The sequence below is a fragment of the Phoenix dactylifera genome, chromosome 9 (genome assembly GCF_051530095.1).
Source record: "Phoenix dactylifera cultivar Ajwa chromosome 9, Ajwa_hap1_PhDact_Kaust_v1.1, whole genome shotgun sequence".
Taxonomy (NCBI): Eukaryota; Viridiplantae; Streptophyta; class Magnoliopsida; order Arecales; family Arecaceae; genus Phoenix; species Phoenix dactylifera.
Window position 1 is genome coordinate 7,962,786 of NC_143198.1, and position 24,768 is coordinate 7,987,553.

At 41.1% G+C, this 24,768-nt stretch overlaps 1 protein-coding gene across 1 annotated transcript; it reads left to right on the forward strand.

Annotated features, from left to right (window-relative positions):
* The first annotated feature begins 352 nt into the window (after positions 1–352).
* Positions 353–24,318, forward strand: LOC103723434 (pyruvate dehydrogenase E1 component subunit beta-like). The gene is made up of 4 exons (XM_008814343.6): positions 353–605; positions 975–1,075; positions 1,355–1,398; positions 23,065–24,318. The coding sequence occupies exons 1-4, from the start codon at positions 503–505 to the stop codon at positions 24,035–24,037; spliced, it is 1,221 nt and encodes a 406-aa protein (XP_008812565.2). The 5' UTR covers positions 353–502; the 3' UTR covers positions 24,038–24,318.
* Positions 24,319–24,768: the final 450 nt, after the last annotated feature.

Below are 24,768 nucleotides of genomic sequence, written 5' to 3' on the forward strand. Positions count from 1 at the left end.
ATCCCACTCATAGATTTCACGGGCATCGCAACTTCACCAGTAATCACCAGTCAATACAATCTCAACGGCTGTGATGTGGTCGGTCAGAGCTGAAACGCGACTGGATTTAGATGCGACGGAAGCGAGGCACCCTAAAAGACCCCGACCGGTTCCCACCAAATCATGCATATTATAAGAAGATAAACTGTGCTGGCCTCTTTTTGCTTCCGATGATTTCAGAAATTTTATTTAAACGGACTATGTAATATGGGCCTTTATTTTAAAATTTTGTTGGCAACATTAAACAAATAAATAAATAAATAAAAGCCCATATTAGACAAATAAATAAATAAAAAAAAGAAAGAAAGAAAAAGCCGCCCGGCCCCTTAGAGTGAGAGGGCCCTCTCCCTCTCCTCACTGTCTTCACTTCTCTCTGCCGCTTCCAGTATACGTCGGAGCCCTAGATCTCTCTCGTGCCGCCTCCCTCTAGCGATTCTTTTTTATTCTTTCGATCATTCCGAAGATGGCAGCGGCACTCCAGACGGCGGGGACACTGACGGCTTCGTCGAATCTCGTCATCAACTCCGAGAGGTTTCGGTTCGGATCGCTGCTCCGATCTCCCGCAGGTCCTCTTCATGTCCTTGTTTTCCCAAAATTTTGCTCGAATTGGATTGTTTCAGATAAAAATTTGAGGAAATATCGATGGGCTTATCCGTAAGATTTCTTGGTTTTGAGTTTTCTGCTTGTTTTTTTATTGCTTCAGTGGCTGGATCTCTTAGGCTCGCCGTTGCTTGTGGTTTTCTTTCGATTATTTAATGGAAATTTGAATAAATTTACCGTCTTTCTTTTATTTTCTAATCGTGGCAAATTCTGGCTCTGATTTTTACAGGCTTTTTGTTAGAGTGGAGTCGGTTCTTGGAAACTTTTGAATGGTGGAGTTTTTGAGCTGATTTTGGATCGCAGGCTGATTATTGGTTTTGCCTTTTTGTTTTTAGGAATGAAGGGAACCATTTTGGTTGTGAAATCTGATGGAAGGCATACTGGTGGTTTTAATGCCGGGTTGCGTGGGGCGAATTTGATCACAAATGCAGTTGCAGTTAAATGTCGAAACCCCCATTAGTGTATCTTGCGTGCATTTTGACTCATTCGTACATTCCTGCCTGAGACTGCCTTTGTTGTGTGATTGATTTGACGGTCTATTAGAATTCAATACATAGTTTACAAATCCTAATCTTTTGTATTCCCTTTGAGAGATAGCAGTGTTTGTATCTTTGATTAGTATGTTTTTTTTTTGGAGAAGTGGTCTTATACACTTATTCATTTTTGAAATGTGCTTACTCTTTCTGGGGACTTGGTTTTTGATCTGCGTTTCCAGGCAAAGACTGAGGATTCTGCAAAATCTACATATTCCAAGCCTGGGTAAGCTCTCATGTATGTATATTCCATACGCCTGATTTTCCTGATCATCTTGAATATTAGTTGTTGAATATTCATTATGTTTTGCATTGAGAGAATTGCTTTTATTTCCATCAATTTTGAAATTTCAAGTTGAATATTTCCTTCATAAGAATCTTTCAGCTTGATGTGATATATGACATGAAGAAACATGATCATCTTAATTATTTTTCTAATTTTTTTAAAAGGGAAGTACAATACCTGGTGTTGCATGACTGTGGATGGTTAGATGATTTAAATTTTGCAAGTTATATTGCACATATGCTTGGATATATTTTTGTATATAGTACTGTACTGAAAATTTGGGTGTTAATTGAAGGGTTCTAATAGGTCTATGATTTCATTGGTTGAAGAGCTTGAAATTTAGTTTATGCATGAACGTTATTACTAAAAAAATGTACAAAAGCTGTTGTCATCCAATTTTGAATCCTAATTTATTAGGATTAATATGTCAAACAAACTTTGACTGGCTGTAGGTTTAACTAGGAAAATTTATTTTCACTAGGGCCGTACTTTAAATTGATTTTCTGGTCTTGCTTCTTTGTAAATCCTTACTGTTTTAGCTTCCTATTTGCTAGCAACTAGAGCACTCAATATTCCTTGTCCTTCGTTGCTCCTTTTTTTTTCCTTTCATCTTTTCCTTCTCTTTAATGATATCAGCATCTGTAACCAGTATTGCTTTCAACAACAACAAACATAAGTTAACAGCTGGTACCCTGTCAATTAGTTTTTTCCATTCCTTTTCCTTTTATCATTATTACTTTCTTTCTTTCTTTCTTATTCTACTGATTTTACTTCATTTATAGCTGTTGGGAACCCGCCCATGCCGCAGAAATTTCAAAAATTCAGATTGCAGCGGAATGGGCATGCGCGGGATCGATGTTCATCTCATGAATGTATTTCAAAAACCGTTCGTAGATAGATTAGGATTAAAAACTTTTAAAAACATTAGGAAGATCAGATCTTCACCTTGTGCAGGTAGATGATCACCGCAAACTGAAGTTCGTGGTTTTGGATGAAGGTTCGCTTGAAGCCGCACACGTGTCCGGCCTCTACGGATATCCACACGAAGCAGAGGACCGATCAAAGCTTCTTTGTCTCCCCGGGGTGCTAGCTCTCTTGCAGAGACAACTTTGGATGGCTGATTTCCTCCCTTAGAATCAACCCTTGATTATGCTTGGGAGGAGGAAGAAGGAGGAGGAATATGGATGAAGAACCAAAGCCTGCTTGCAGCCTCTTTTCTTTCCCTTGCGTTGGAAGAATGAAGGGAGGAGGGGAGGGCTGCCAAGCCTTCTTTTGTTTCTTTCCTTGCTTGCGGCTGAAACCAAGAGGAGGAAGAGAGGGGGCGTACGGCTGAGGAGGAGAGGGCTTGAATGCTTGCCCTAGGTGCCGCCCCATGCCTCCTTTAAATGGTGTGTGGAGCTCCTAACATTTAGGAGCTCCTAATTGATTTCCTAAGAGGGGCGCCGACCCCTCTTGTTGTGCCGCACCAAGCAAGGAAAAAGAGGAGGGGCGTGCGCCCCTCCCTCTTGGTTAACCCTAGTCCTCCTCTAAGGAGGATTAGGAGGTCTTCTTGTGGCTAAGTCCTAATCTAATTAGGCTTAGTCCAAGGGTGAACCAATATTGGGTTTAATCCATGCAAGTCCTAATCTAATTAGAACTCAAATAAATTATAACTCAATTGAACTCTTCAATCCTAATCCAATTAGGAGTCATGTTAATTCATTAGATTAATAATTAATTAAGACTTAAGAAATCCTAATCCAATTAGGATTTATTCAATTTTAGTCCTAATCCAATTTGGACTCTAATTTGAATCCGAAATCCTAATTCAATTAGGTCTCTGGGAATCCTACTCTAAGTAGGACTGCAATTCAAATTCGAAATTCTAATTCAATTAGCATTGTAGGAATCCTACTCTAAGTAGGACTTCCAGTCCTAATCCAATTAGGACTCTAGGAATCCTACTCCAAGTAGGATTCGTGTTTAAGTCCAATTAATTAATTCCCATTATTTTTTTTTCAACTGATTATCAATCGAATTGATTACTTGTGATTCATAATCACAATTCAACCATCGGATCGGTCAATGCCTCTAATGTGTGTGACCCCATAGGTTTTATTCTGTCTGGTAGTGAGATATATTGCGATCTCTATCACAATATCATTGAAAACTCCTTTCAATGGGTTGGAACAATTCCAACTCAACTTATTATGGTTTATCGACCATCGAGATATTCCCTGTGAGTCTCACCATCCACCAGTGACACCTAGCAGCATGTAGTGGCTACCTAGCAGAATGGAATGATGAACCTCTAGGTGCAGTTATCGTATGATACAGTCCTTCTATCGTGGATCCCTACAGGGCGGAGGTCATGGACAACTCGTCAAACCCCATCGTCTGTCATATGTCAAGATTTATTCGATTTAAGTTCGAGAGTGGAAAACTATTTCTCCACTATGTATACTGCCCCGGCCGAGGTCTTACGAACTCAGTCTTATAAATCACATAGGATCTCTTCTTATCTATCAAGGTCGATAGATTCCATATAAATGCATACCCCACTCCTACAGTGAACCTACTGCAGCCAATCTACACTGCATGTACCCATATGTTTAGAGACCATGTATACGTGCAGTCAAACTACAATAACCTCACTGTGAGTAGCCGAAGCACCGCAGGTCAAAGGACCAGTCACACTACTGCAACATCAAGCAAGTCACTGATGAGTGGATAGACATCCAAGTGACTTCTTATCTTGGTCACGCTCAGTACCTTTGTTCTCTAACAAGCACCTGCACTATTACTTCAGTATCCCCACACTGTGAACTCGAGTCTCGTCCATCCACAAGGAAAGCAATGTGTGCACTGATCTTATCGGATCGATCACCGTCCTCGTGATGATCTATCGATCAGGAGCATTTAGAAATTAATCACCAATGATATATGGCTCATATTCATAGACACATAAACAATATGAATGAAAAAAATGCCTTTTATTATTTAATAATAATAAAGTCAAGTACAAAATTATGTTCCAGAATTAATAATGTGCCAGCCAGTTTGACTTTTAGGGCATACATCTAACAATCTCCTACTTGCACTAAAGCCAATCAGTCATATGTCTAAGTCCCATCTTTTCAAGGTGGGCTTCAGTCTTTTGCTGACTCAGCTGCTTAGTGAACGGGTCCGCCACGTTGTCCGCGGAGTCTACTCTCTGCACCTCGACATATTTCTTCTCAACATAGACATATTTCTTCTCAACATAGTCGCGTACGAGGTGAAAGCGCCGCTCTATATGTTTGGACTTCTTATGAGACCTTGGCTCCTTAGCAAGAGCTATGGCGCCATTATTATTGCAGGAGAGTGTTATGGCATCTGATGACATTACATCTAATTCCGCAACGAATTTCTTGAACCAGAAGCCTTCCTTAGCAGCTTCAGAGGTGGTGATATATTCAGCTTCCATAGTAGAATCAATAATGATCGGTTGTTTACAACTTTTCCAATTCACTGTACCACCATTGCATAAGAACACATATCCAGATGTAGACTTTCTATCATCGATATCAGTCATGAAGTTTGAATCTGTATACCCTTCTACCTTTAACTCTGATGCTCCTTCAAAGACCAAGAATACATTTTTAGTTCTTCTTAAGTACTTAAGAATATTTTTCACTGTTGTCCAGTGCTCTTCACCTGGATTCGACTGATATCTGCTAATGACACTCACAGCAAGTGCTATATCAGGTCGTGTACACAGCATGGCATACATGAGGCTCCTTATTGCCGAAGCGTAAGGGATCTTGCTCATGCGTTGAATTTCTTCAGATGTGTTGGGAAACATCTTCTTGGAGAGATGAATTCCATGCCTAAGGGGTAAGAGACCCCTTTTGGAGTTTTCCATGCTGAACCTTTTCAGCACTTCGTCTATGTACATCTTCTGTGATAGGCCAAGCATCCTTTTAGATCTATCTCTATAGACCTTTATCCTCAAAATATAGGATGCCTTCCCAAGGTCTTTCATGGAGAATTCTTTTGACAACCAGACCTTGACCGAGGTTAGCATGGGAATATCATTCCCTATCAGGAGAATGTCGTCCACGTACAATACGAGAAACACGACAGCACTCCCACTAACCTTCTTGTAAACACATGGTTCCTCTTCGTTCTTGATGAAATCAAACGTTTTGATTGCATCATTGAAACGAGTGTTCCAACTCCGAGATACTTGCTTTAGTCCATAAATGAACCTTTGCAGCTTGCAGACCTTGTGATCTCTATCATTGGAAGTGAAACCTAAAGGCTGCTCCATATAGATATCTTCATCAAGATATCCATTCAGGAAAGCAGTTTTCACATCCATCTGCCAAATTTCATAATCATGAAATGCTGCAATGGCAAGCAATATTCGGATGGATTTCAGCATGGCTACAGGTTAAAAGGTCTCCTGATAATCAATGCCTTCGCGCTGACTATACCCTTTCGCCACTAGCCTTGCTTTATAGGTCTCTACCTTTTCATCTGAACCTATCTTCCTTTTGTAGATCCATTTGCATCCAATAGATACAATACCTTCTGGTGGATCTACTAAGGTCCAGACTTTGTTGGAATGCATGGAGTCTAACTCTGACTTCATAGATTCCAACCATTTTTCGGAATCGATATCTGATATCGCCTCGTCGTAGGTTTTGGGATCCTGTATGTGTTCCCTATCTTCCATGAGAAATATTTCCGTAGTATCCTTTTCTAGCATACCTAAGTATCTATCGGGAGGATGGGAGACCCTACTAGATATGCGAGGTGGAGGAGGGACAACGTGTACTGGCTCTGTATGAATGGGTTCTATAGGATCCATGACTCGTTGCTTTTTAGAGACTTTCTTTTCAAGCTCAATTTTTCTCCCACTGCCTCTGTCAAGGATAAACTGTTTTTCCAAGAAGATGGTATGTCGGCTCACAAACACATTATGATCCTCTGAGACGTAAAAATTATATCCTAATGACTCTTTAGGATATCCTATAAAACGAGCACTTATGGTCCTAGCCTCTAGTTTGTCCGCCTGTAGTTGCTTAACGTGGGCTGGACATCCCCAAATCTTGAGATGACCAAGACTTGGTTTCTTACCATGCCATATCTCATATGGTGTGGTAGGAACGGATTTAGAGGAAACTCTATTCAATAGATAAATTGCGGTAAGTAAGGCATCTCCCCAAAAAAATATAGGTATGTCAGTGAAGCTCATTATGGACCGGACCATATCCAATAGAGTCCGATTTCTCCTCTCTGACACCCCGTTGAGTTGAGGTGTACCCGGAGGAGTCTATTGTGAGATTATGCTGAAAGTGCATCCTAGGTTATTCAGCGTTTAGCATGCTGAATTTTTTTTTTTTTGAAAACTATGGCTGAACCTGATCGGGTTGCCTACGTACCCCTTCACAAGGGAGATCAAACCACATGTAGTTCTTTTTTAATTTCAAAAATGCAGCGAAAAAATGAATCAAACAATTTAATTCATGCATGTTTACAAGATCAAATATAGAAATCAGCACATTAAGAACACATAGGATTATGCCGGAATCGTTTAAACAATTATGCTAAAACTTTTATGCATAATTAACTATCAGATTTGAAACTTAAGAACTCTATTCCAATTAATCTCCGAATATCCATCGAATGGATTCTGGAGATATCTCCGTGAGGAGCCCCAAAAGAGGGTAAAACCTCGGGAAATCGGACCTATACCTTGACACCATAATAAATGATTAATGCTAGATTAATATCTTTTATGATGGATGAAAGTTGTGGATCTGATCCTTGACTTTGCAGCCACGCACACGAATGGCCTCTACGAGAAGTACATGCGAAGCCCTGAAGGATCTTTTTCCGCAATAGTGCTAGCAGCTGCAGAACACTTGAAAGCTGAAATCTGCTCGCCGGGATTCAATCAACTCTTGATCAATCGTATTGAAGCAGATGGAGATGAGGTTTGTAAGGGAAGTAGAGGACTCAGATCTGATCTTGAATCTTCTAGATATTTACCCTGAAAATCCTATCTAAAATGGAGAAGAAGAGGAGGAGGCGTGTGAGGAAGAAGGCTGCAATGGATGTGTTTTCGGTGCCCATGTTTGACCCCTTTTAATGGCCTCGAATTTTCATTCAAAATTCGAAATTTATCTTCAGAAAACCTCCTTTAGTTGGCGCATGCAAAAGAATAGGAACAACCCAAATCAGATCTCAACCAAATCTGATTTAAATTCAAATTTTAAACACATGTGCAAGAGGGGAGGAATTTGAAATCCATCCAGCAGAATTTTCCTTCCTCTTGTCGCATATATTTCATTTGAAATTCGAATTTAAATGATTCAGAGGTTCACATGCCAGCTAGGGAAGTTATTTGATGTATGAAATCATTTAATATACTGCTTAATGTTTGAATTCAAATTCAAACAACAAACAATGTCGCCATGTGTCAAGCAATGGGTCCATGCGTCATGTAATAATTTTGGTTTATTTAAAATTCATGAAATCCAATTCCATGTCACCACTAATTGCCACATCATCTGAGCCTAATCCTCTTGGGTTGCACCTAATCAAATTTGGTCAAACCCGGATTAAAACAAAGCAATATGGTTGAACCCAATCTAATCAGGTCAGACCCTGATTGAGCTCAATTTGAATCCAATTCAATTTTTGGCTCATCCAAACTCAATCAAATTGAATTAATTACTTTGTGTTGGACCTAATCCAATTAGGTCAATCCCCAATGAAGAACAAATTAATTTAAAATTAATTTGATCAGCTTAAGTCCTTTTGGTTCTGACCTAATCCAATCAGGTCAAAACTCTGATTGAGCCCAAAGTTGAATCCAATTCAATTTGGCTCATCCTTAGCACAATTACTCAATCAAATTGAGTTTATTAGTAATTTAATTACTAATTAATCCTCCAATAATTACTTTAATTATTTTATAAGATAATTTGCCAATCAAATTGACCAAATTACCCCTGAATGATTCTTAATCATTCATCAGCCTTCTTGATCAATCAGGAATCTTCTATGCGTGTGACCTCATAGGTTCGAACCTAGGCCGGTAGTATAGGAACGACTTCCTACACTAATCGACGTGACCATCTAGCAATGGTACCCGACATCCGGATAGGCCGAATATATGTGAAGCAAATATTCTGAAACCCTGGACTATGGTTACTGTATAATTCAATCCCTTTGACTCCTAATGCCAGGATGACTTAGAGCTCACTGTCAACCCTATAATTAGTATATCCATTATGTGATTAACTTTAGATATCCCGTGACTCCTCACTGGGATTATCCTGGCAAAGGTTTTGCTAAATTAATCACAAGACATTATCTCCTATTTTCAGGAGGAGTCAATTCCATCTTGACTCACAACTGACTACGCAAGTACTTGACTGCACCTAGTGACCTTCCGTCACTGAATTAGAAATTTAGGTAGTCCGGTACCAAAGTACAGTGAGTTGCTTGCTAGTCACAGGTTGCGGTCTCAGGTCAGAGGGCCAAACTTATACCCATATCCACTCGGAACATTTTTCGACAGTAGAGCGTTCCAGAATTGGTCACGTTCAGTGAAATATACTCCTACACTTCACCTGTGTGGCATACCAGTGTCTCCACACTCCTTAGTTAAGAGGACAACCAACGTATATGTCACACAACGATCTAATCTCGATAATGCTGTCGTCCCAGTAACAACATATCATTGGGTCGCGAACAAGTTTAAGGACTCAAAGATAAATCCTCCTTTATCATAAGTCCTAAGGACTTCATCATATAAGAGTTTATTTGAAGATGAAATGATGAATAATGCCAAATAATACTTTATTAATTTGTCAATTCATTTACAAAATTGAATCATCAATATGCTGACGATTGACATTTAGGATACAAATCCCAACATATGCCATTCTTCTTGAGATAGTTCCGAAATTCCCCACTAAAGTATTCTCCTCCTCAATATGATCGAAGAGCCTTAAGGGGTTTTCCAGTTTGTTTTTCTACTTCATTTTTGAACTCTTTGAACTTTTCAAAAGATTCAGATTTGTGTCTCATAAGATACACATATTCATACCGTGAATAATCATCGGTAAAGGTAATGAAGTACGAATAACGACCCCTGGCTAGTACATCGAATGGGCTACACACATCTGTGTGTACCAGGGTGAGTATTTCAGTGGTCCTCTCCCCATGTCCTACAAAAGGTAATCTAGCCATTTTTCCTTGAAGACAGGACTGGCAAACTGGATATGACTCAGAAGTCAATGAGCCAAGAAGCCCATCTTTCTCCATTTTGTTCATTCTGTTCTCTCCAATATGGCCAAGCCTGAGGTGCCACAAATATTTTTGGTTTATCTCATCCCTGGATCTCTTGGATCCTTTGGCATTCACTTATTGCTCAGACACATTTACAGATACATCCATATGCAAATGATAGAGACTGTCAATCATAAAATCACGTGCGACTATTTTATTTCTGAAATAAATAGAACAACAGTCTTTGTCAAATGTAAAAATATGACCATCCTGTACTAGACATGAAACATAAATCAAATTTCTGCTAGCAACAGGTACATAATAACAATCTCTAAGCAATAAACTAAAACAAGACGGTAGTCGCAGATGATAGGTGCCTACAGCCACAGCATCAACTTTTGCCCCGTTGCTAACCCGAAGGGTTACCGCACCTTCTGCCAGCCTTCTACTTTTCTTTAGACCTTGCATAGTAGTGCACAAGTGAGCACTAGAACCAGAATCTATAACCCAACTAGAAGTAGAGGAAACCGTAAGGTTAGTTTCAATTACGAGCAAGTCTAACATACCTGCTGAAGGTGTGTCTACTTTCTTGTTCTTCAGGCTCTCGAGGTATAAAGGACAGTTCCTCTTCCAGTGGCCATCGACATTGCAGTGAAAACATTTTTCTTTGTCATTAGCCTTTTTCTTTTGAACTTTCTTCTTTGGCTTCTTGTCTTTCTTCTGCTTCTTCGCTGGCTTCTTCTTCTTTCAAGTAGACTTTCTCTTGGAACCAGAAGTCAACTCAGCAGCAAGGAGATTGCCCCTTGAACCTTTCAAGGCTTCCTTAGCAGTTACCAACATATTTAACAGTTCAGTCTTAGTGCATTCAATCTTATTCATGTGGTAGTTTACTATAAACTGTCCAAATGAATCAGAAAGGGATTGCAGGATTAGATCCACTTGCAATTCCTTATGCATGTTTATACCGAGCTTCTCAAGCTCCTCTAGGTTCTTGATCATAGTCAGACCGTGATCATGGACAGACTGCCCCTCGCGCATCTTTGCCTTGAAGAGCCTCTTGGATATTTCAAAACGAGCTGTGCGACTCTGCTCACTATACAACTCTTGCAGGTGTGCCAGTATGTCCCTAGCAATCTTCATATTCTCATGCTGGCATTGGAGTTCCTTGGACATGGATGCCATGATGTAGCACTTGACCCTAATGTCATCGTCTGTCCACTTTTCATGCGTCGGACGCTGATCAGCGGTCGGATGTGTTGGTAATGTGGGGATATCATTGTCGAGCACATAGCCTATTTTCTCGCAACTCAGAACGATTTTGAGGTTTCTAAGCCAGTCTTTGTAATTGGTACCTGTCAGTCGGTTGGTCTCAAGAATACGGGTCAAAGGGTTTGAAGCTGACATTGTGATCTGCAGAGAGTAAAGATCCTAGTTAGATTTTTGTACTTGATTCTAATTTGTTCTAGGGTCTTTTAGAACAAATGTACCTCCCACTATTTTCTCGAATTCCTCACTCCCCTGGTAGAAAAACGAAAATCCTACGCGACTAGGGTTTCTAGTGGGTACTGTGGTTCCACCGATTTACATGCCACCTCACCTAACAGTTATTGGTGACACATGAATGGATGAGTGTGCAACTCTTGTACAATGCTTCTCAAGCATGTTGCAGTGCTACTTGGTCTCTAAGTCATGAAGACCTCACCTAACAGTTATTGGTCTCATTCCTTAGTTAAGTCAGACCCACCGTATAACCATAGAAATAAAATCGTTATTGGATCCTCACCTAACAGTTATTGGTGCCCAACCCCACCTTTACCCCTACAACATCTCATGTCTATAGAGAGGTCCAGCCTCCCGATGCAACTTGCCCACTGTGTCCTGCCGAGACAAGTCAACACCAGAAAGACCTTAGCAGCTCTACTACGGTGGAAGACCTATGGACTTAATATTGGTTAATCATGTCTTAGTGTTTGCAACCTTGAGCTCTTCATAAGAGGTAATCGAACAATTGGCCAGGTAAGTAGGTGGGAGGCTTTCCTTACTCAGAGAGTAAGGTCCTACTTAAGTAACCACCTTTCATGCTTTCGTAGACACCAATTAGATCAATTAATCTAATATGACTCGCTCATGTTGGTTCACTCTTGACTGATTGAGGAGGTTTTAGTTTAGGTCTCTTTCGATTGACTATTCGCATCTCGTGCACACATCCATCTACCCGCTATGCATAGGCATAAACATTAAACATCCAGGCATATATATAAGAAAGTAAATGTAACTGGTGATGATCATAGATCCAGGATGGGTCATAGTACAAGCACGTGCATGTCAATTGGTTTGATCGTCTTCAACTCTTGACTCGATCTTGATCCCTTAGGTTCAATTGTAATCAACTCCTTGATCCATCTTCAATCAACCTTTGATCTCGATCCGCGCAAGGCTTGCTTGTAGGAGGCATGCATCGATCAACCATCGACGTGCAACATACATCACAGATTACATCCTAGATAAAATTCAAAAATAAAAAAATAATTACAACCCTTTTTCATGAGACACACAGGTCTCTAATACATTTAAGATGCTCGCAGGCATCTGAAAAACTGATTTACATTTCATCACATAACATCACAGAACATCGCAGAACATTTCAGCACATTCACAAAAGGGTCATCCATGATCATCACCATTCGCATCACATTTATAAATATAATTTACAGATCTGAAACTTAATTGATTATGTAATCTAATGAGTCGCTGATCATGCAATACATGATTCCAAACTTTTGTAATCTCATTAATAAAACAATAGAATCATCAACTAATGCACATAAAAATCAGCATGCAAAAATCAACAATTTTGAAATTTTGCATGCAGAAAATTTCAGCATGCATAACCTTTTAAATTTCAGATCTTATATGCCTTTTAATGATTAATCCTAATCATAATCTACGTAGCCTAGGCTCTGATACCACTGTTGGGAACCCGTCCATGCCGCAGAAATTTTAAGAATTCAGATTGCAGCGGAAGGGGCATGCGCGGGATCGATGTTCATCTCATGAACGTATTTCAAAAACCGTTCGTAGATAGATTAGGATTAAAAACTTTTAAAAACATTAGGAAGATCAGATCTTCACCTTGTGCGGGTAGATGATCACCGCAAACTGAAGTTCGTGGTTTTGGATGAAGGTTCGCTTGAAGTTGCACACGTGTCCGGCCTCTACGGGTATCCACACGAAGCAGAGGACCGATCAAAGCTTCTTTGTCTCCCCGGGGTGCTAGCTCCCTTGCAGAGACAACTTTGGATGGCTGATTTCCTCCCTTAGAATCAACCCTTGATTATGCTTGGGAGGAGGAAGGAGGAAGGAGGAATATGGATGAAGAACCAAAGCCTGCTTGCAGCCTCTTTTCTTTCCCTTGCGTTGGAAGAATGAAGGGAGGAGGGGAGGGCCGCCAAGCCTTCTTTTGTTTCTTCCCTTGCTTGCGGCTGAAACCAAGAGGAGGAAGAGAGGGGACATACGGCTGAGGAGGAGAGGGCTTGAATGCTTGCCCTAGGTGCCGCCCCATGCCTCCTTTAAATGGTGTGTGGAGCTCCTAACATTTAGGAGCTCCTAATTGATTTCCTAAGAGGGGCGCTGGCCCCTCTTGTTGTGCCGCACCAAGCAAGGAAAAAGAGGAGGGGCGTGCGCCCCTCCCTCTTGGTTAACCCTAGTCCTCCTCTAAGGAGGATTAGGAGGTCTTCTTGTGGCTAAGTCCTAATCTAATTAGGCTTAGTCCAAGGGTGAACCAATTTTGGGTTTAATCCATGCAAGTCCTAATCTAATTAGAACTCAAATGAATTATGACTCAATTGAACTCTTCAATCCTAATCCAATTAGGAGTCATGTTAATTCATTAGATCAATAATTAATTAAGACTTAAGAAATCCTAATCCAATTAGGACTTATTCAATTTTAGTCCTGATCCAATTAGGACTCTAATTTGAATCCGAAATCCTAATCCAATTAGGTCTCTAGGAATCCTACACTAAGTAGGATTGTAATTCAAATTCGAAATTCTAATTCAATTAGCATTGTAGGAATCCTACTCTAAGTAGGACTTCTAGTCCTAATCCAATTAGGACTCTAGGAATCCTACTCCAAGTAGGATTTGTGTTTAAGTCCAATTAATTAATTTTTATTGTTCCTTCTTCAACTGATTATCAATCGAATTGATTACTTGTGATTCATAATCACAATTCAACCATCGGATCGGTCAATGCCTCTAATGTGTGTGACCCCATAGGTTCTATTCTGTCTGGTAATGAGATATATTGCGATCTCTATCACAATATCATTAAAAACTCCTTTCAATGGGTTGGAACAATTCCAACTCAACTTATTAGGGTTTATCGACCATCGAGATATTCCCTGTTAGTCTCACCATCCACCAGTGACACCTAGCAGCATGTAGTAGCTACCTAGCAGAATGGAATGATGAACCTCTAGGTGCAGTTATCGTATGATACAGTCCTTCTATCGTGGATCCCTATAGGACGGAGGTCATGGACAACTCGTCAAACCCTATCGTCTGTCATATGTCAAGATTTATTCGACTTTAGTTCGAGAGTGAAAAACTATTTCTCTACTGTGCATACTGCCCCGGCCGAGGTCTTACGAACTCAGTCTTATAAATCACATAGGATCTCTTCTTATCTATTAAGGTCGATAGATTCCATATAAATGCATACCCCACTCCTACAGTGAACTTACTGCAGCCAATCTACATTGCATGGACCCATATGTCTAGAGACCATGTATACGTGCAGTCAAACTACAATAACCTCACTGTGAGTAGCCGAAATACCGCAGGTCAAAGGACCAGTCACACTACTGCAACATCAAGCAAGTCACTGACGAGTGGATAGACATCCAAGTGACTTCTTGTCTTGGTCACGCTCAGTATCCTTGTTCTCTAACAAGCGTACCGACGTACCGGTCGGCTCCGGTATCGGTACGGTACTGTTGCCGAACCGATACCGTACCGATAGGGTACATTCAGCGACCCCATCGTCGTTTTTTTTTGGAGTTTTTTGGATGTTTTTATGTTTAGGTTTAAGGTTAAAACTAGATGATGCAACTTATTACTTCCAAATGATTCAAATAATGAGATGAAGAACATAAAAATTTTTCAAATTACGATACAATCAATTACATACGTTTAAATCACTCTCGAATATCTAAAATTGGATCGAATGGCGATGCTTCTCGTCAATATCTGGATCATCAGCATAATATGGAGGCAGATCAACCCATCCCTCTAACCAAGCGGCATTGTAGTCTTGTATGCTCAATCCTCGAGGAATGCGCGTTGGATTATAAGAACTCTCGGATCTCTCGCTGAAGCTCTGGCTCTGAGAGGTGTCTTGATAAGGGGCCCATCCGAATATGCCGGCACTAAAATCCGATCCGTAAGATCCTCCGGGCTGCGCAGGATAGTAGCTACCGGAAGATGACTCCGATGCACCATATCCATAGGCTGGCTGAGGCCGCGGATAATAGGAAGACTCGGAACTTGATACATCAATGGATTCGACTCCATATGGAAGGTCATCTGCAGCTGCATCCTGGCCTCTTGAACGACCTCGAGGAGCTCTTCTTCGATATGCAATGGTATCTGACCGGCTTATATCAGACGGCCTACCGTGGTCCGTATCTTGTGTAGCATGTGTAAACTGAGACTCACTGGTGTATCGAAAACCTCTCTCCGGCTGTGTCTCATAACTAGTACCATACTGTCCTCCACTTCCTCCATGGCTAGTAGATCCATCACCACCAGAATCTTCATCGCTGCTGGTCCAAGTCTCCTCGACACTCTCCATTGGGGCCCTTTCCTTTCCTTTTCTTGTTTGTTGGGATTGACGCCCTCCTGATCGAGTCGACTGGGTAGTAGAGCGTCCTCGTCCTCGTCCTCGCATGAGAGGATCATCTCTCTAAACGGGAGCATCGTACCAGTCATGCGGTGACTGGCTCCCCTCTAGCCACGTCATATCAGCTGTAGGAGTGCGTGGAATGTTGCGCTCAGCCCATTGCTGTGGATCGACCATAGCCTCGGTGGCTATGATACTGGCTGGTCGTCGAGGCGATCCTGGCTCATCAAGCTCGGGCTCCTGCTGCTGGGCCGCAAGCCAGTCGAGCATAGGATTATCATCATCATCTGTAAAAGTCCTATAGATGGGATCTGCATACTTGAGCTCCACTTCCTCTTGAATGCATTTTAGCCTCAATCGTAGATTGTAGTGCACATAAACTAAGTCGTTGAGGCGCTTTTGTGTCAAACGGTTCCTTTGTTTGCTGTGGATGAGGCCGAAGGTGGACTAGTTGCGCTCACAGCCAGTCGAGGAGACCGTTTGGGAGAGAATCCGGATAGCTATCCGCTTAAGATTTTTTGCGGATCCGCCAAAATGAATCCACCATTTAGCTGCAAAAATATTGAAGATAATTACATTTTATATATATGATGGCCTCATAGTTGAAGATAATTCAGATGCAAAAATGTCTTGCATATTTGTATTGTACCTGGATTCATAGTTGTCTTGCTCACGACAGCTGGTCGCTGTCCAAAGCTGTGGCTACCTCTCTAAATAATTTGGTCTGTGGAAAGAAGCTTGTTGTAGTATGTCAATAATATAAGATCTGATATATTTACATATGTTACTAAATCATAGTTACCTCTTCTATACATAACGCGGCGACTTCTGGATCAGGCTCCATCTTATAAATAACATTACGCAGAGCATGAAGAAGTTCATCATCCATACCAATTCCACTCTCGTACTGAAACCGGGGATTCAGATAGTATGCTGCACATAGATGACACCATCTTAGTATAACTATACAAATATATCAATCAGTATAATTATCAATATTATCGCTTACCTGCTAGATACAATTCCCTACCCATTTGGGCTCCCCACCGCCGCTCAATGATATCGATGTACTCCTGGGCATGGGCTACATCTGCCTCCATGATCTGAGCCTTTGCCTTCTCCATCATGTGATACAAAAAGCCCATATGGGGATACCTCTCGCTATCCACGGCCCGCAGCACTTCATATAATGGTTTGATAGCCTTGACTATCGCATTAGCCCGCTGCCAGAATGACTGCCTGCTTACCAAGTCTTCCATCCTGCTTCCTTCAGTGCCGGCCTGGGCATATCTACTTTCCTGCCACTCGGGACTAACAAACATCTGACGTAGGGCTCCTTTCTTCTCGATAAGGCTATCAAGTGCAATGTAATTCGTAGCAAACCGTGTGACTCCTGGTTTAAGAATTTCTCCCCCTGCATACCTTCTCATTAATGAAAGAACCCAAGTATGGCTATAAATATACCTGGTGATGCGTTGGGCTATCTCCACCGTATGTTGCACCCTACGGATCTTTCCAATATCCATCAGGATGAGGTCGATGCAATGTGCAGCACATGGGGTCCAGAAAATTTGTGGTCGCCGCTCCATCAAGACCTGCCCGGCCAACTTATATTGCGGTCCGTTATCAGTGACGACCTGCACGATATTCTCCTCTCCAATCTGATCAATCACCTCCTCCATAAGTCTGAGGATGTATGAGGCGTTGTGCACCTTATCCGAAGCATCAACTGACTTGTGGAAGAAGGTCTTCGTATCACAATATGTCAGAAAGTTGACGATGGCCCGCTTTGTCGGACCGGTCCAACCATCACACATCAGAGTGAGCCCATATGTGGGCCACTTGCTTTTATATGAACCAATCCAATTCTCTAGCTCCTTATTGTTGTCAAGAAGCTTACCGTAGATGTCCCTCGAACCTGGAGGATCAACACCGGGACCGGCAGTCTGTATGGCAGAAATGGCAGACTTGTAGTATGTATTGTCTGCAGCATTTGCTGGAATGTGGTTGAAGTGGAACCAGGATCCAATAGCTCGCCGCATATCCTTCTTCTTCTCCTTCTTCCACATTGTGTCTACTCTTTGCTGCTTCGAATCTCTTCTGGGGAAGGCATGCGGATCTACATCATGGATTGACGCACCTGGTGGAATCCCTCCAAAAGACTTCTTTCGGCTACCAAAACCATCCAGGATAGATGCAATCCGGCTACGTCCTCTGCCCTCGCCCTCCCTGACTGATGTTGTCCTTTGAAACTCTGGATCTTGTCTGCTTCCACCAGAACCGGCGACCGACTCAAAAAACGAGGGCCCAAATCGAGTGCGATGCCTCGCCACCTCCTCCTGCTGCCATCGATCATCCAGACTCGCCCACATGGCAGCCTGGATCTGTGCCTCCTCCTCATCTGGACCCTCGACCTCCTGTGACTCCATCAAGTGATAGGAAGGTGCTTCTGCAGCTTGGCGTTCCACCTCCGCTTTTTGCTTGGCAACCCTCTCCTTGGATGCTTTGATCTCAGCGAGGTTTTTCCTCATCAGCTGACGGGTGGTCGGTGGGCACTCCGAGCATGCAGATATCTCACGAGAATTACCGGCTAAGTGCTGCTTTAATCTGGTTACTCCTCCTTTGAAGCACTTGTGGCAGTAATTGCACTGAAACCGGTGTGTCATCATTAACATCGTCCATATATCAACAACATATAAAAATTTCAAAACGAAATGGAATCATTGAATCATTTCCTAATTTTTGGCAATTTTTGACTTAATTTTTTTAAGCAATTTAAATGAAATATTAAAAAAACAATGTAGGGGAATTTTACCTTATTTTGTTTTTGCTGGATTTTTCTTCAAGAAAAACGACGCTCTCCGACCTTTCTAATTTTTTTTCATGCCTTTGTCTTTGCCTTTCTCTTCTTTTCCTCCTCCTTTCTCTTTGCCTTTCCTTCACTTAAGCTGATGGATTTGGCTTCAGCCTTCAGCATTCGGTCGGCTTTTATAGCCAACCGTTGGGTCACTGTGGCACTTTGAAAAGTGCCACTGTGAGCCACAGCGCGGCACTTTCGAAGTGCCGCGCGAAGTGCCGCACCGGCACTTTCGGTCGAAGTGCCGCACAAAGCGGCACTTTCGGTCGCATTGCCGCACAAAGCGGCAATTTAAAAGCGGCACTTTGAAAGTGCCGCACAAAACGGCACTTTGAAAGTGCCGCACAAAACGGCACTTTGAAAGTGCCACAGTGCCACAGTGTGGCACTTTCAAAGTGCCTCTGGCCAGCGCTGTGGCACTATCAAAGTGCCACAGCGCTGGCACATTATTTCCAGCACCGAACCGGTGCGAACCGGCTCGGTTCGCACCGGTTCGAGCATGTACCCGTGCGAACCGGCTCGGTTCGCACCGGTATGGTGCTCGAAACATTCGGTTCCGACCCATATTGGGTCGGAACCGTTTTACACACTGGAACCGGACCGGTTTCAGTCGGTACCGGTCCGTTTCGGGCTGAACCGACCGGTACAGGTCGGTTCAGCAGACCCTGACCTGCACTATTACTTCAATGTCCCCACACTGTGGACTCGAGTCTCGTCCATCCATAAGGAAAGCAATGTGTGCACTGATCTCATCGGATCGATCACCGTCCTCGTGATGATCTATCGATCAGGAGCATTTAGAAATTAATTACCAATGATACATGGCTCAAATTTCCAACTCTTGAGAATATGCATTATCTTATTAATTCCTTGGACGATTCATAGACACATAAACAATATGAATGAAAAAGATACCTTTTATTATTTAATAATAATAAAGTCAAGTGCAAAATTATGTTCCAGAATTAATAATGTGTCAGCCAGATTGGCTTCTAGGGCATACATCTAATAATAGCTTCTGTCTACATCAGAGTTGGGTCTGATGGAAACATTTGATTGCAGACCCCAATACTGATCCCTCAAATCATGTAAATACTCAACCTTTTAGCTAGAGCTTCTGCTAACACTGTTTCCCTCATCCTCTAGAAATATATAAGCCAACATGTTTTTCTATTCATCCTTAATTGCTGAAGTTTCCAGTTAAATCTGGTACAATATAGAGTTGGATGACAAACCAGCAAATTCCATTTCCCAACATATTAAACCATGTCAAACATAACTTATTTCCAAGCTACTGGGAAACTGAGAATCATTTAGTCAACTTTTTTTGGCCTGTTGATGACATCTGAGTGCCAGTTAAAGTAAATGTTTTAATTTCTCCTGCACAGGTCATCATAGAGCTCATTCAAATTCATACCATCTGCTCTCTTGTGATGTTTGGACATCACTATAAGCAAATCTCTTTTAATTGTCTATCATTTTAATATTCTTTGCATGCAAAAACTGTGTTATGCTTCCTTCGGAGCCTTGGAATCACAAGTTCCTGTATGGACGAGAGACAGCTTTCCTTTATGTTAATGACGAGTTGACAGTACATCATGTATTGCAATGCACCATGATGGCCACCGTTACCCTATGTTCAAAAGACAAAACATTTATATTTTGCATGATTAACCATAAACCAAGAAAGTGATTTCCTTAAGTGTATTTGACCAAGCTTGCGATTTTTTGGACCATTGCATCTTTAGTTCTAGGTTGCAACATGTTTACTGTTCTCGTGGAGAATATTTTCACATAGCCTTGTATCAATGGTTAAAGTTCACTCCCACATGAAATATGCAAAAAAGTTGATTGTTTCTTCATCTATTTTTTTGGTTTTCTTGGAGCTTTTAGAACTCACAATGTTACTAAACTATTGCTTTCACCAACATGAAGCATGTTTTAGGTAAGGTATCTTTTCCTTCACATCTGAATTCATTTGATCTTAATCTTATTATCTCTGTAAGTCTCTGTGTGATACATTCCTTCTTTGGGCATACATAGTCATCATGGCTCATCCTGCTATGCTTAGTGCAAACATTAATGTTGTTTATGTTGCTAAATCCTTTTTTTTATTTGAGGGTTTAGGTAGATAGCATTTATCAGGCACTTGCATTACCTATGCCCTTAGAGACCGTTGACAATTTTCCCGATTCCGATTGGTTATAAAGCTTCTTTTTTTTTAAAAAAAAATCTTTTTTCAAACTAAAGGGTAGTCATTTAAACTTTGCAAGTAAAAGGATGGACACATTTCAATTTTTAGGTTTTAATCTTCTAAAAGATTTCATAGCCAATTGTTTGTACGAGTAAGGGCTCTGCACTAAAGTAGTAGAAACCGTTATTGCTTTCTTGTGAATTTTGTTTTGGCATTGTGATAATTGATATAACTTCTTGAACACAAACTATATCTTATCAGAGGAAATGAGCAAACTAATTTCATATTTTTCCATGGTTGAGAAAAATCAGTATCAAATTCACCTGAATAAATTAAATATCAACTTGAATGTTACTGACACTGCTTGTCTACCAATCTTGGAAGGGAGTTTTGGAGGTGGGGAGATTAAAGAGGGGTTTTTCTTGGACATATTTTTTGAGGCAGGGAGTGGTGAAGAAGTGAAATATTGGTGAGAGGCTTTGATTAGTCACTGCTTTGAGTGGAGGGCGATGTGAGATATGGTGTCCTAACTTTTGGAAGAATATTTGAGATATGAATATTAAAGAAATTATCATTTTCTTCTATGATGGATAAGACAAGAATTTTAAGAGTGAATGATGAGTTCCTTTGTGACTGTTTCAACTAATGGTGGGTACATGATTTCATGCCTTGAAATTCCTAGAATTTTTTTTTTAGTTAATCATTTTGGATAAAATTTCTGCCTATCTCATTGGAATATTGATGGTACATTAGGTTGTGTAGGTTTTCTAATAGAAATATCTGCTATTCTCTTGTCTATGTACTTTTGGCACAACTACTTGAACATAGATGTATGATTGCTTCCAGACTTGCAATGTGGAACCCTGTTCCATATGCTTGTTGATCGGGAGGCTGGGTTTGTGTCCACCTAGTAGGAGATTTGAGGAACAAATGAGCCTCTTATCTGTTTGTTGTATGAAAGGAGCTTTTCCCCATGAATATGGTTATAAGCCAATAATATTCGGGATCTTTCCTATAAAATGCTTCTGGATGTCTAGCAGTGGTTGTGAGATTGTTTGAGATTTGGGATAAAGAACCAATAGTGATGCTTGGCTTTTCTTTCCGTCTCTTTTTTCCCTGAGAATTTAACAATGACTTGAAGATGAATTCCTTTTTGACTTGTTTAAGTTTTAACTAAAGGTGGGTCCATGATTTCATACCTTAAAGTTCCTAGACAGATTTATAAATTATAGTTGATCATTTTGGATAAATTACCGCCTGCCATAATTCTCATAAGAGCGAGAGATTGGAAAATTGATGGTACTTGTAGGTTGTGTCGGCTTTCTAATAGAATTGTCTGCTGTTTTCTTGTCTATGTACTTTTGGCGCAACTACTTGAACATGAATGCATGATTACTTCCAAACATGCTGTGTGGATACCTGTTCCATATGCTTGTTGATCGTGGGGTTAGGCTTCTGTTCACCTTGTGGGAGATTTTGAGGAACACATAGTCCTCTTTTCTGTTTGTTGTATGAAGGGACCATTTCCCGTGAATATGGTTATAGGCCAATAATATTGGGGGCTTCCCCATAGAATGCTTCTGGATACCTAGAGGTTGTTATGAGGAGGTTTTTCATTTGGAATGAAGACCAAAAAATGATGTTTGGCTTTTGTTTCCCCCTTTTTCTTCTCCTCTTTGGTTTTCAGACTCTGTATGCCCTCATGCTAGATTCATACATATATTGCATAAAGACACATACATCAGTGATGTATATTCTTGTTATTAGATACAAGGAATGACATGCAATTGCAACAGCTTCAATAAGTGCCAACCTTTTTAGGAATTTGTACTTCCGCATGCTACTATGCTTTCTGTATGCTTATTGCTGGCCTTCAGATGCCTCTAGCTCATTGTTACCTTGACCATCATCACCACCTTCACATCTGGATCAATTTTACGTTCCTTTTTTTCACTAATAGAGATACCCTTGTAAAAGGGCATCAATAGATAAGCTTTTAATGATTTATCAAGCATAACAGAGTTCTTCGAAGATGCTTCCAAGGATGGACTTTCATGGATAAATTTATGTCTACCTATATTCGCTTGTGATCTGTTTCAAATGTTGCTAAAACTAATATTTATGTCCATGAACTTGTAAGCTTGCCAATTTTTGGCACTTGATGCTTTACCAACCCCATAGCATCTATAAAGTTCCTTTTTTTTTCATTACGAGAATGATTCATTTTGAAAATTCCTGTGGACATTTTACATAATAATGGCTGTTTTGCTCATTTTATGCTTCTGATGTGTTGATTGTAAAATCTATAAGCAAGTAGCTTGTACGTCGTGTCTCAAGTTTATTAGGTATGGTTGAAATATATAATTTTTGTTGTTAATTTTCAGGCATGAGATTCTGTTGTTTGAGGCTCTACGAGAGGGTTTGGAAGAAGAGATGGACAGAGATCCTCGAGTTTGCGTTATTGGGGAAGATGTGGGTCATTACGGTGGCTCGTACAAGGTAACCAAAGGCTTAGCAAATAAGTATGGAGATCTGAGGGTTCTTGACACTCCCATTGCTGAGAACTCCTTCACAGGCATGGGCATCGGGGCTGCAATGACAGGCTTGAGGCCAGTTGTTGAAGGCATGAACATGGGTTTTCTCCTGCTGGCCTTCAATCAGATCTCAAACAATTGTGGTATGCTCCATTACACTTCTGGAGGTCAGTTTACCATTCCAATAGTGATCCGAGGGCCTGGAGGTGTAGGCCGCCAGCTTGGGGCAGAGCACTCACAGCGCTTGGAATCGTATTTCCAGTCGATTCCAGGTCTGCAAATGGTTGCCTGCTCGACCCCCTACAATTCCAAGGGACTGATGAAAGCAGCTATCAGGAGTGAGAATCCTGTAGTATTGTTCGAGCACGTGCTGTTGTACAATTTGAAGGAGAGGATCCCTGATGAGGATTACATTTGTTGTCTGGAGGAAGCAGAGATGGTACGAGTTGGTGAGCATGTAACAATCCTGACATACTCACGCATGAGGTATCATGTGATGCAGGCTGCAAAGACTCTGGTGAACAAGGGATATGATCCTGAAGTTGTTGACATTAGGTCATTGAAGCCATTTGATCTCTACACCATTGGGAATTCCGTGAAGAAGACACATCGTGTGCTGATAGTGGAAGAGTGCATGCGTACTGGTGGAATTGGTGCCAGTTTGAGGGCGGCCATCATCGACAATTTCTGGGACTACTTGGATGCTCCGATCATGTGCTTGTCATCACAGGATGTGCCAACACCATATGCTGGGTCATTGGAGGAACAGACTGTAGTGCAGCCAGCACAGATTGTGGCTGCGGTGGAGCAGCTCTGCCGATAGATAGGCTTTTGCAGGCAGTTTTTTCTTTTTAGCATCAGGGCTTGGAATCCTGTCTGTTCTCAAACATTGTGTTACTTAGTTTTGGGTTCCACCTCGATGGCAGTGTTTCCATACCGTCTGATTAGATTGCACCATTTGATTTCTTCGTACTATGGCCTAGCATTTGTTAGCTTAAAATATTCTTTCTGTTGTGCTAATTAGAAATCTTTTGAGTTCCATTGGTTTAACTAGGTGAACTTGAGGTTTTGAACTTGTGAAAGCAAAGGAAATTTTCTTTTTTCCCTCTGGCGCTTCACCTGTAATTAAAATTTGGGAAGTTCTTTAAATAGCTAGATAGATATAAGTTTTTTTGTGTCAAGTGACTAGCTAGATAAGGTCCAGAGATATCTGGCCCTCTTGTAATGATTCTCTCTTCCCCACATATTGAATATTATATTCTTATTCAGAAAATCATAAGAGTAGGATGAGCAGAAAGGTAGCAGAAACAGAATCTTCACCATGTGTTATTTTATTCAAGGTTTCATAGAAAAAACCTCCAACCAATAGTAGCCGTTTCTTTCAAGAAATGGATTGATGAGTTATCTCCTATTCTGAAATGAAGGGTTGGAATATCCGCTGCGGTAACCAGAAGCTTATGTTTGGGCTTCATCTGAGTCTTCTTAATAGTTTGACTCTTCCATGCTGTGTCTCACAAACCTTTTCAATACAGCTCCCGTTCATAGTTCTGCTAC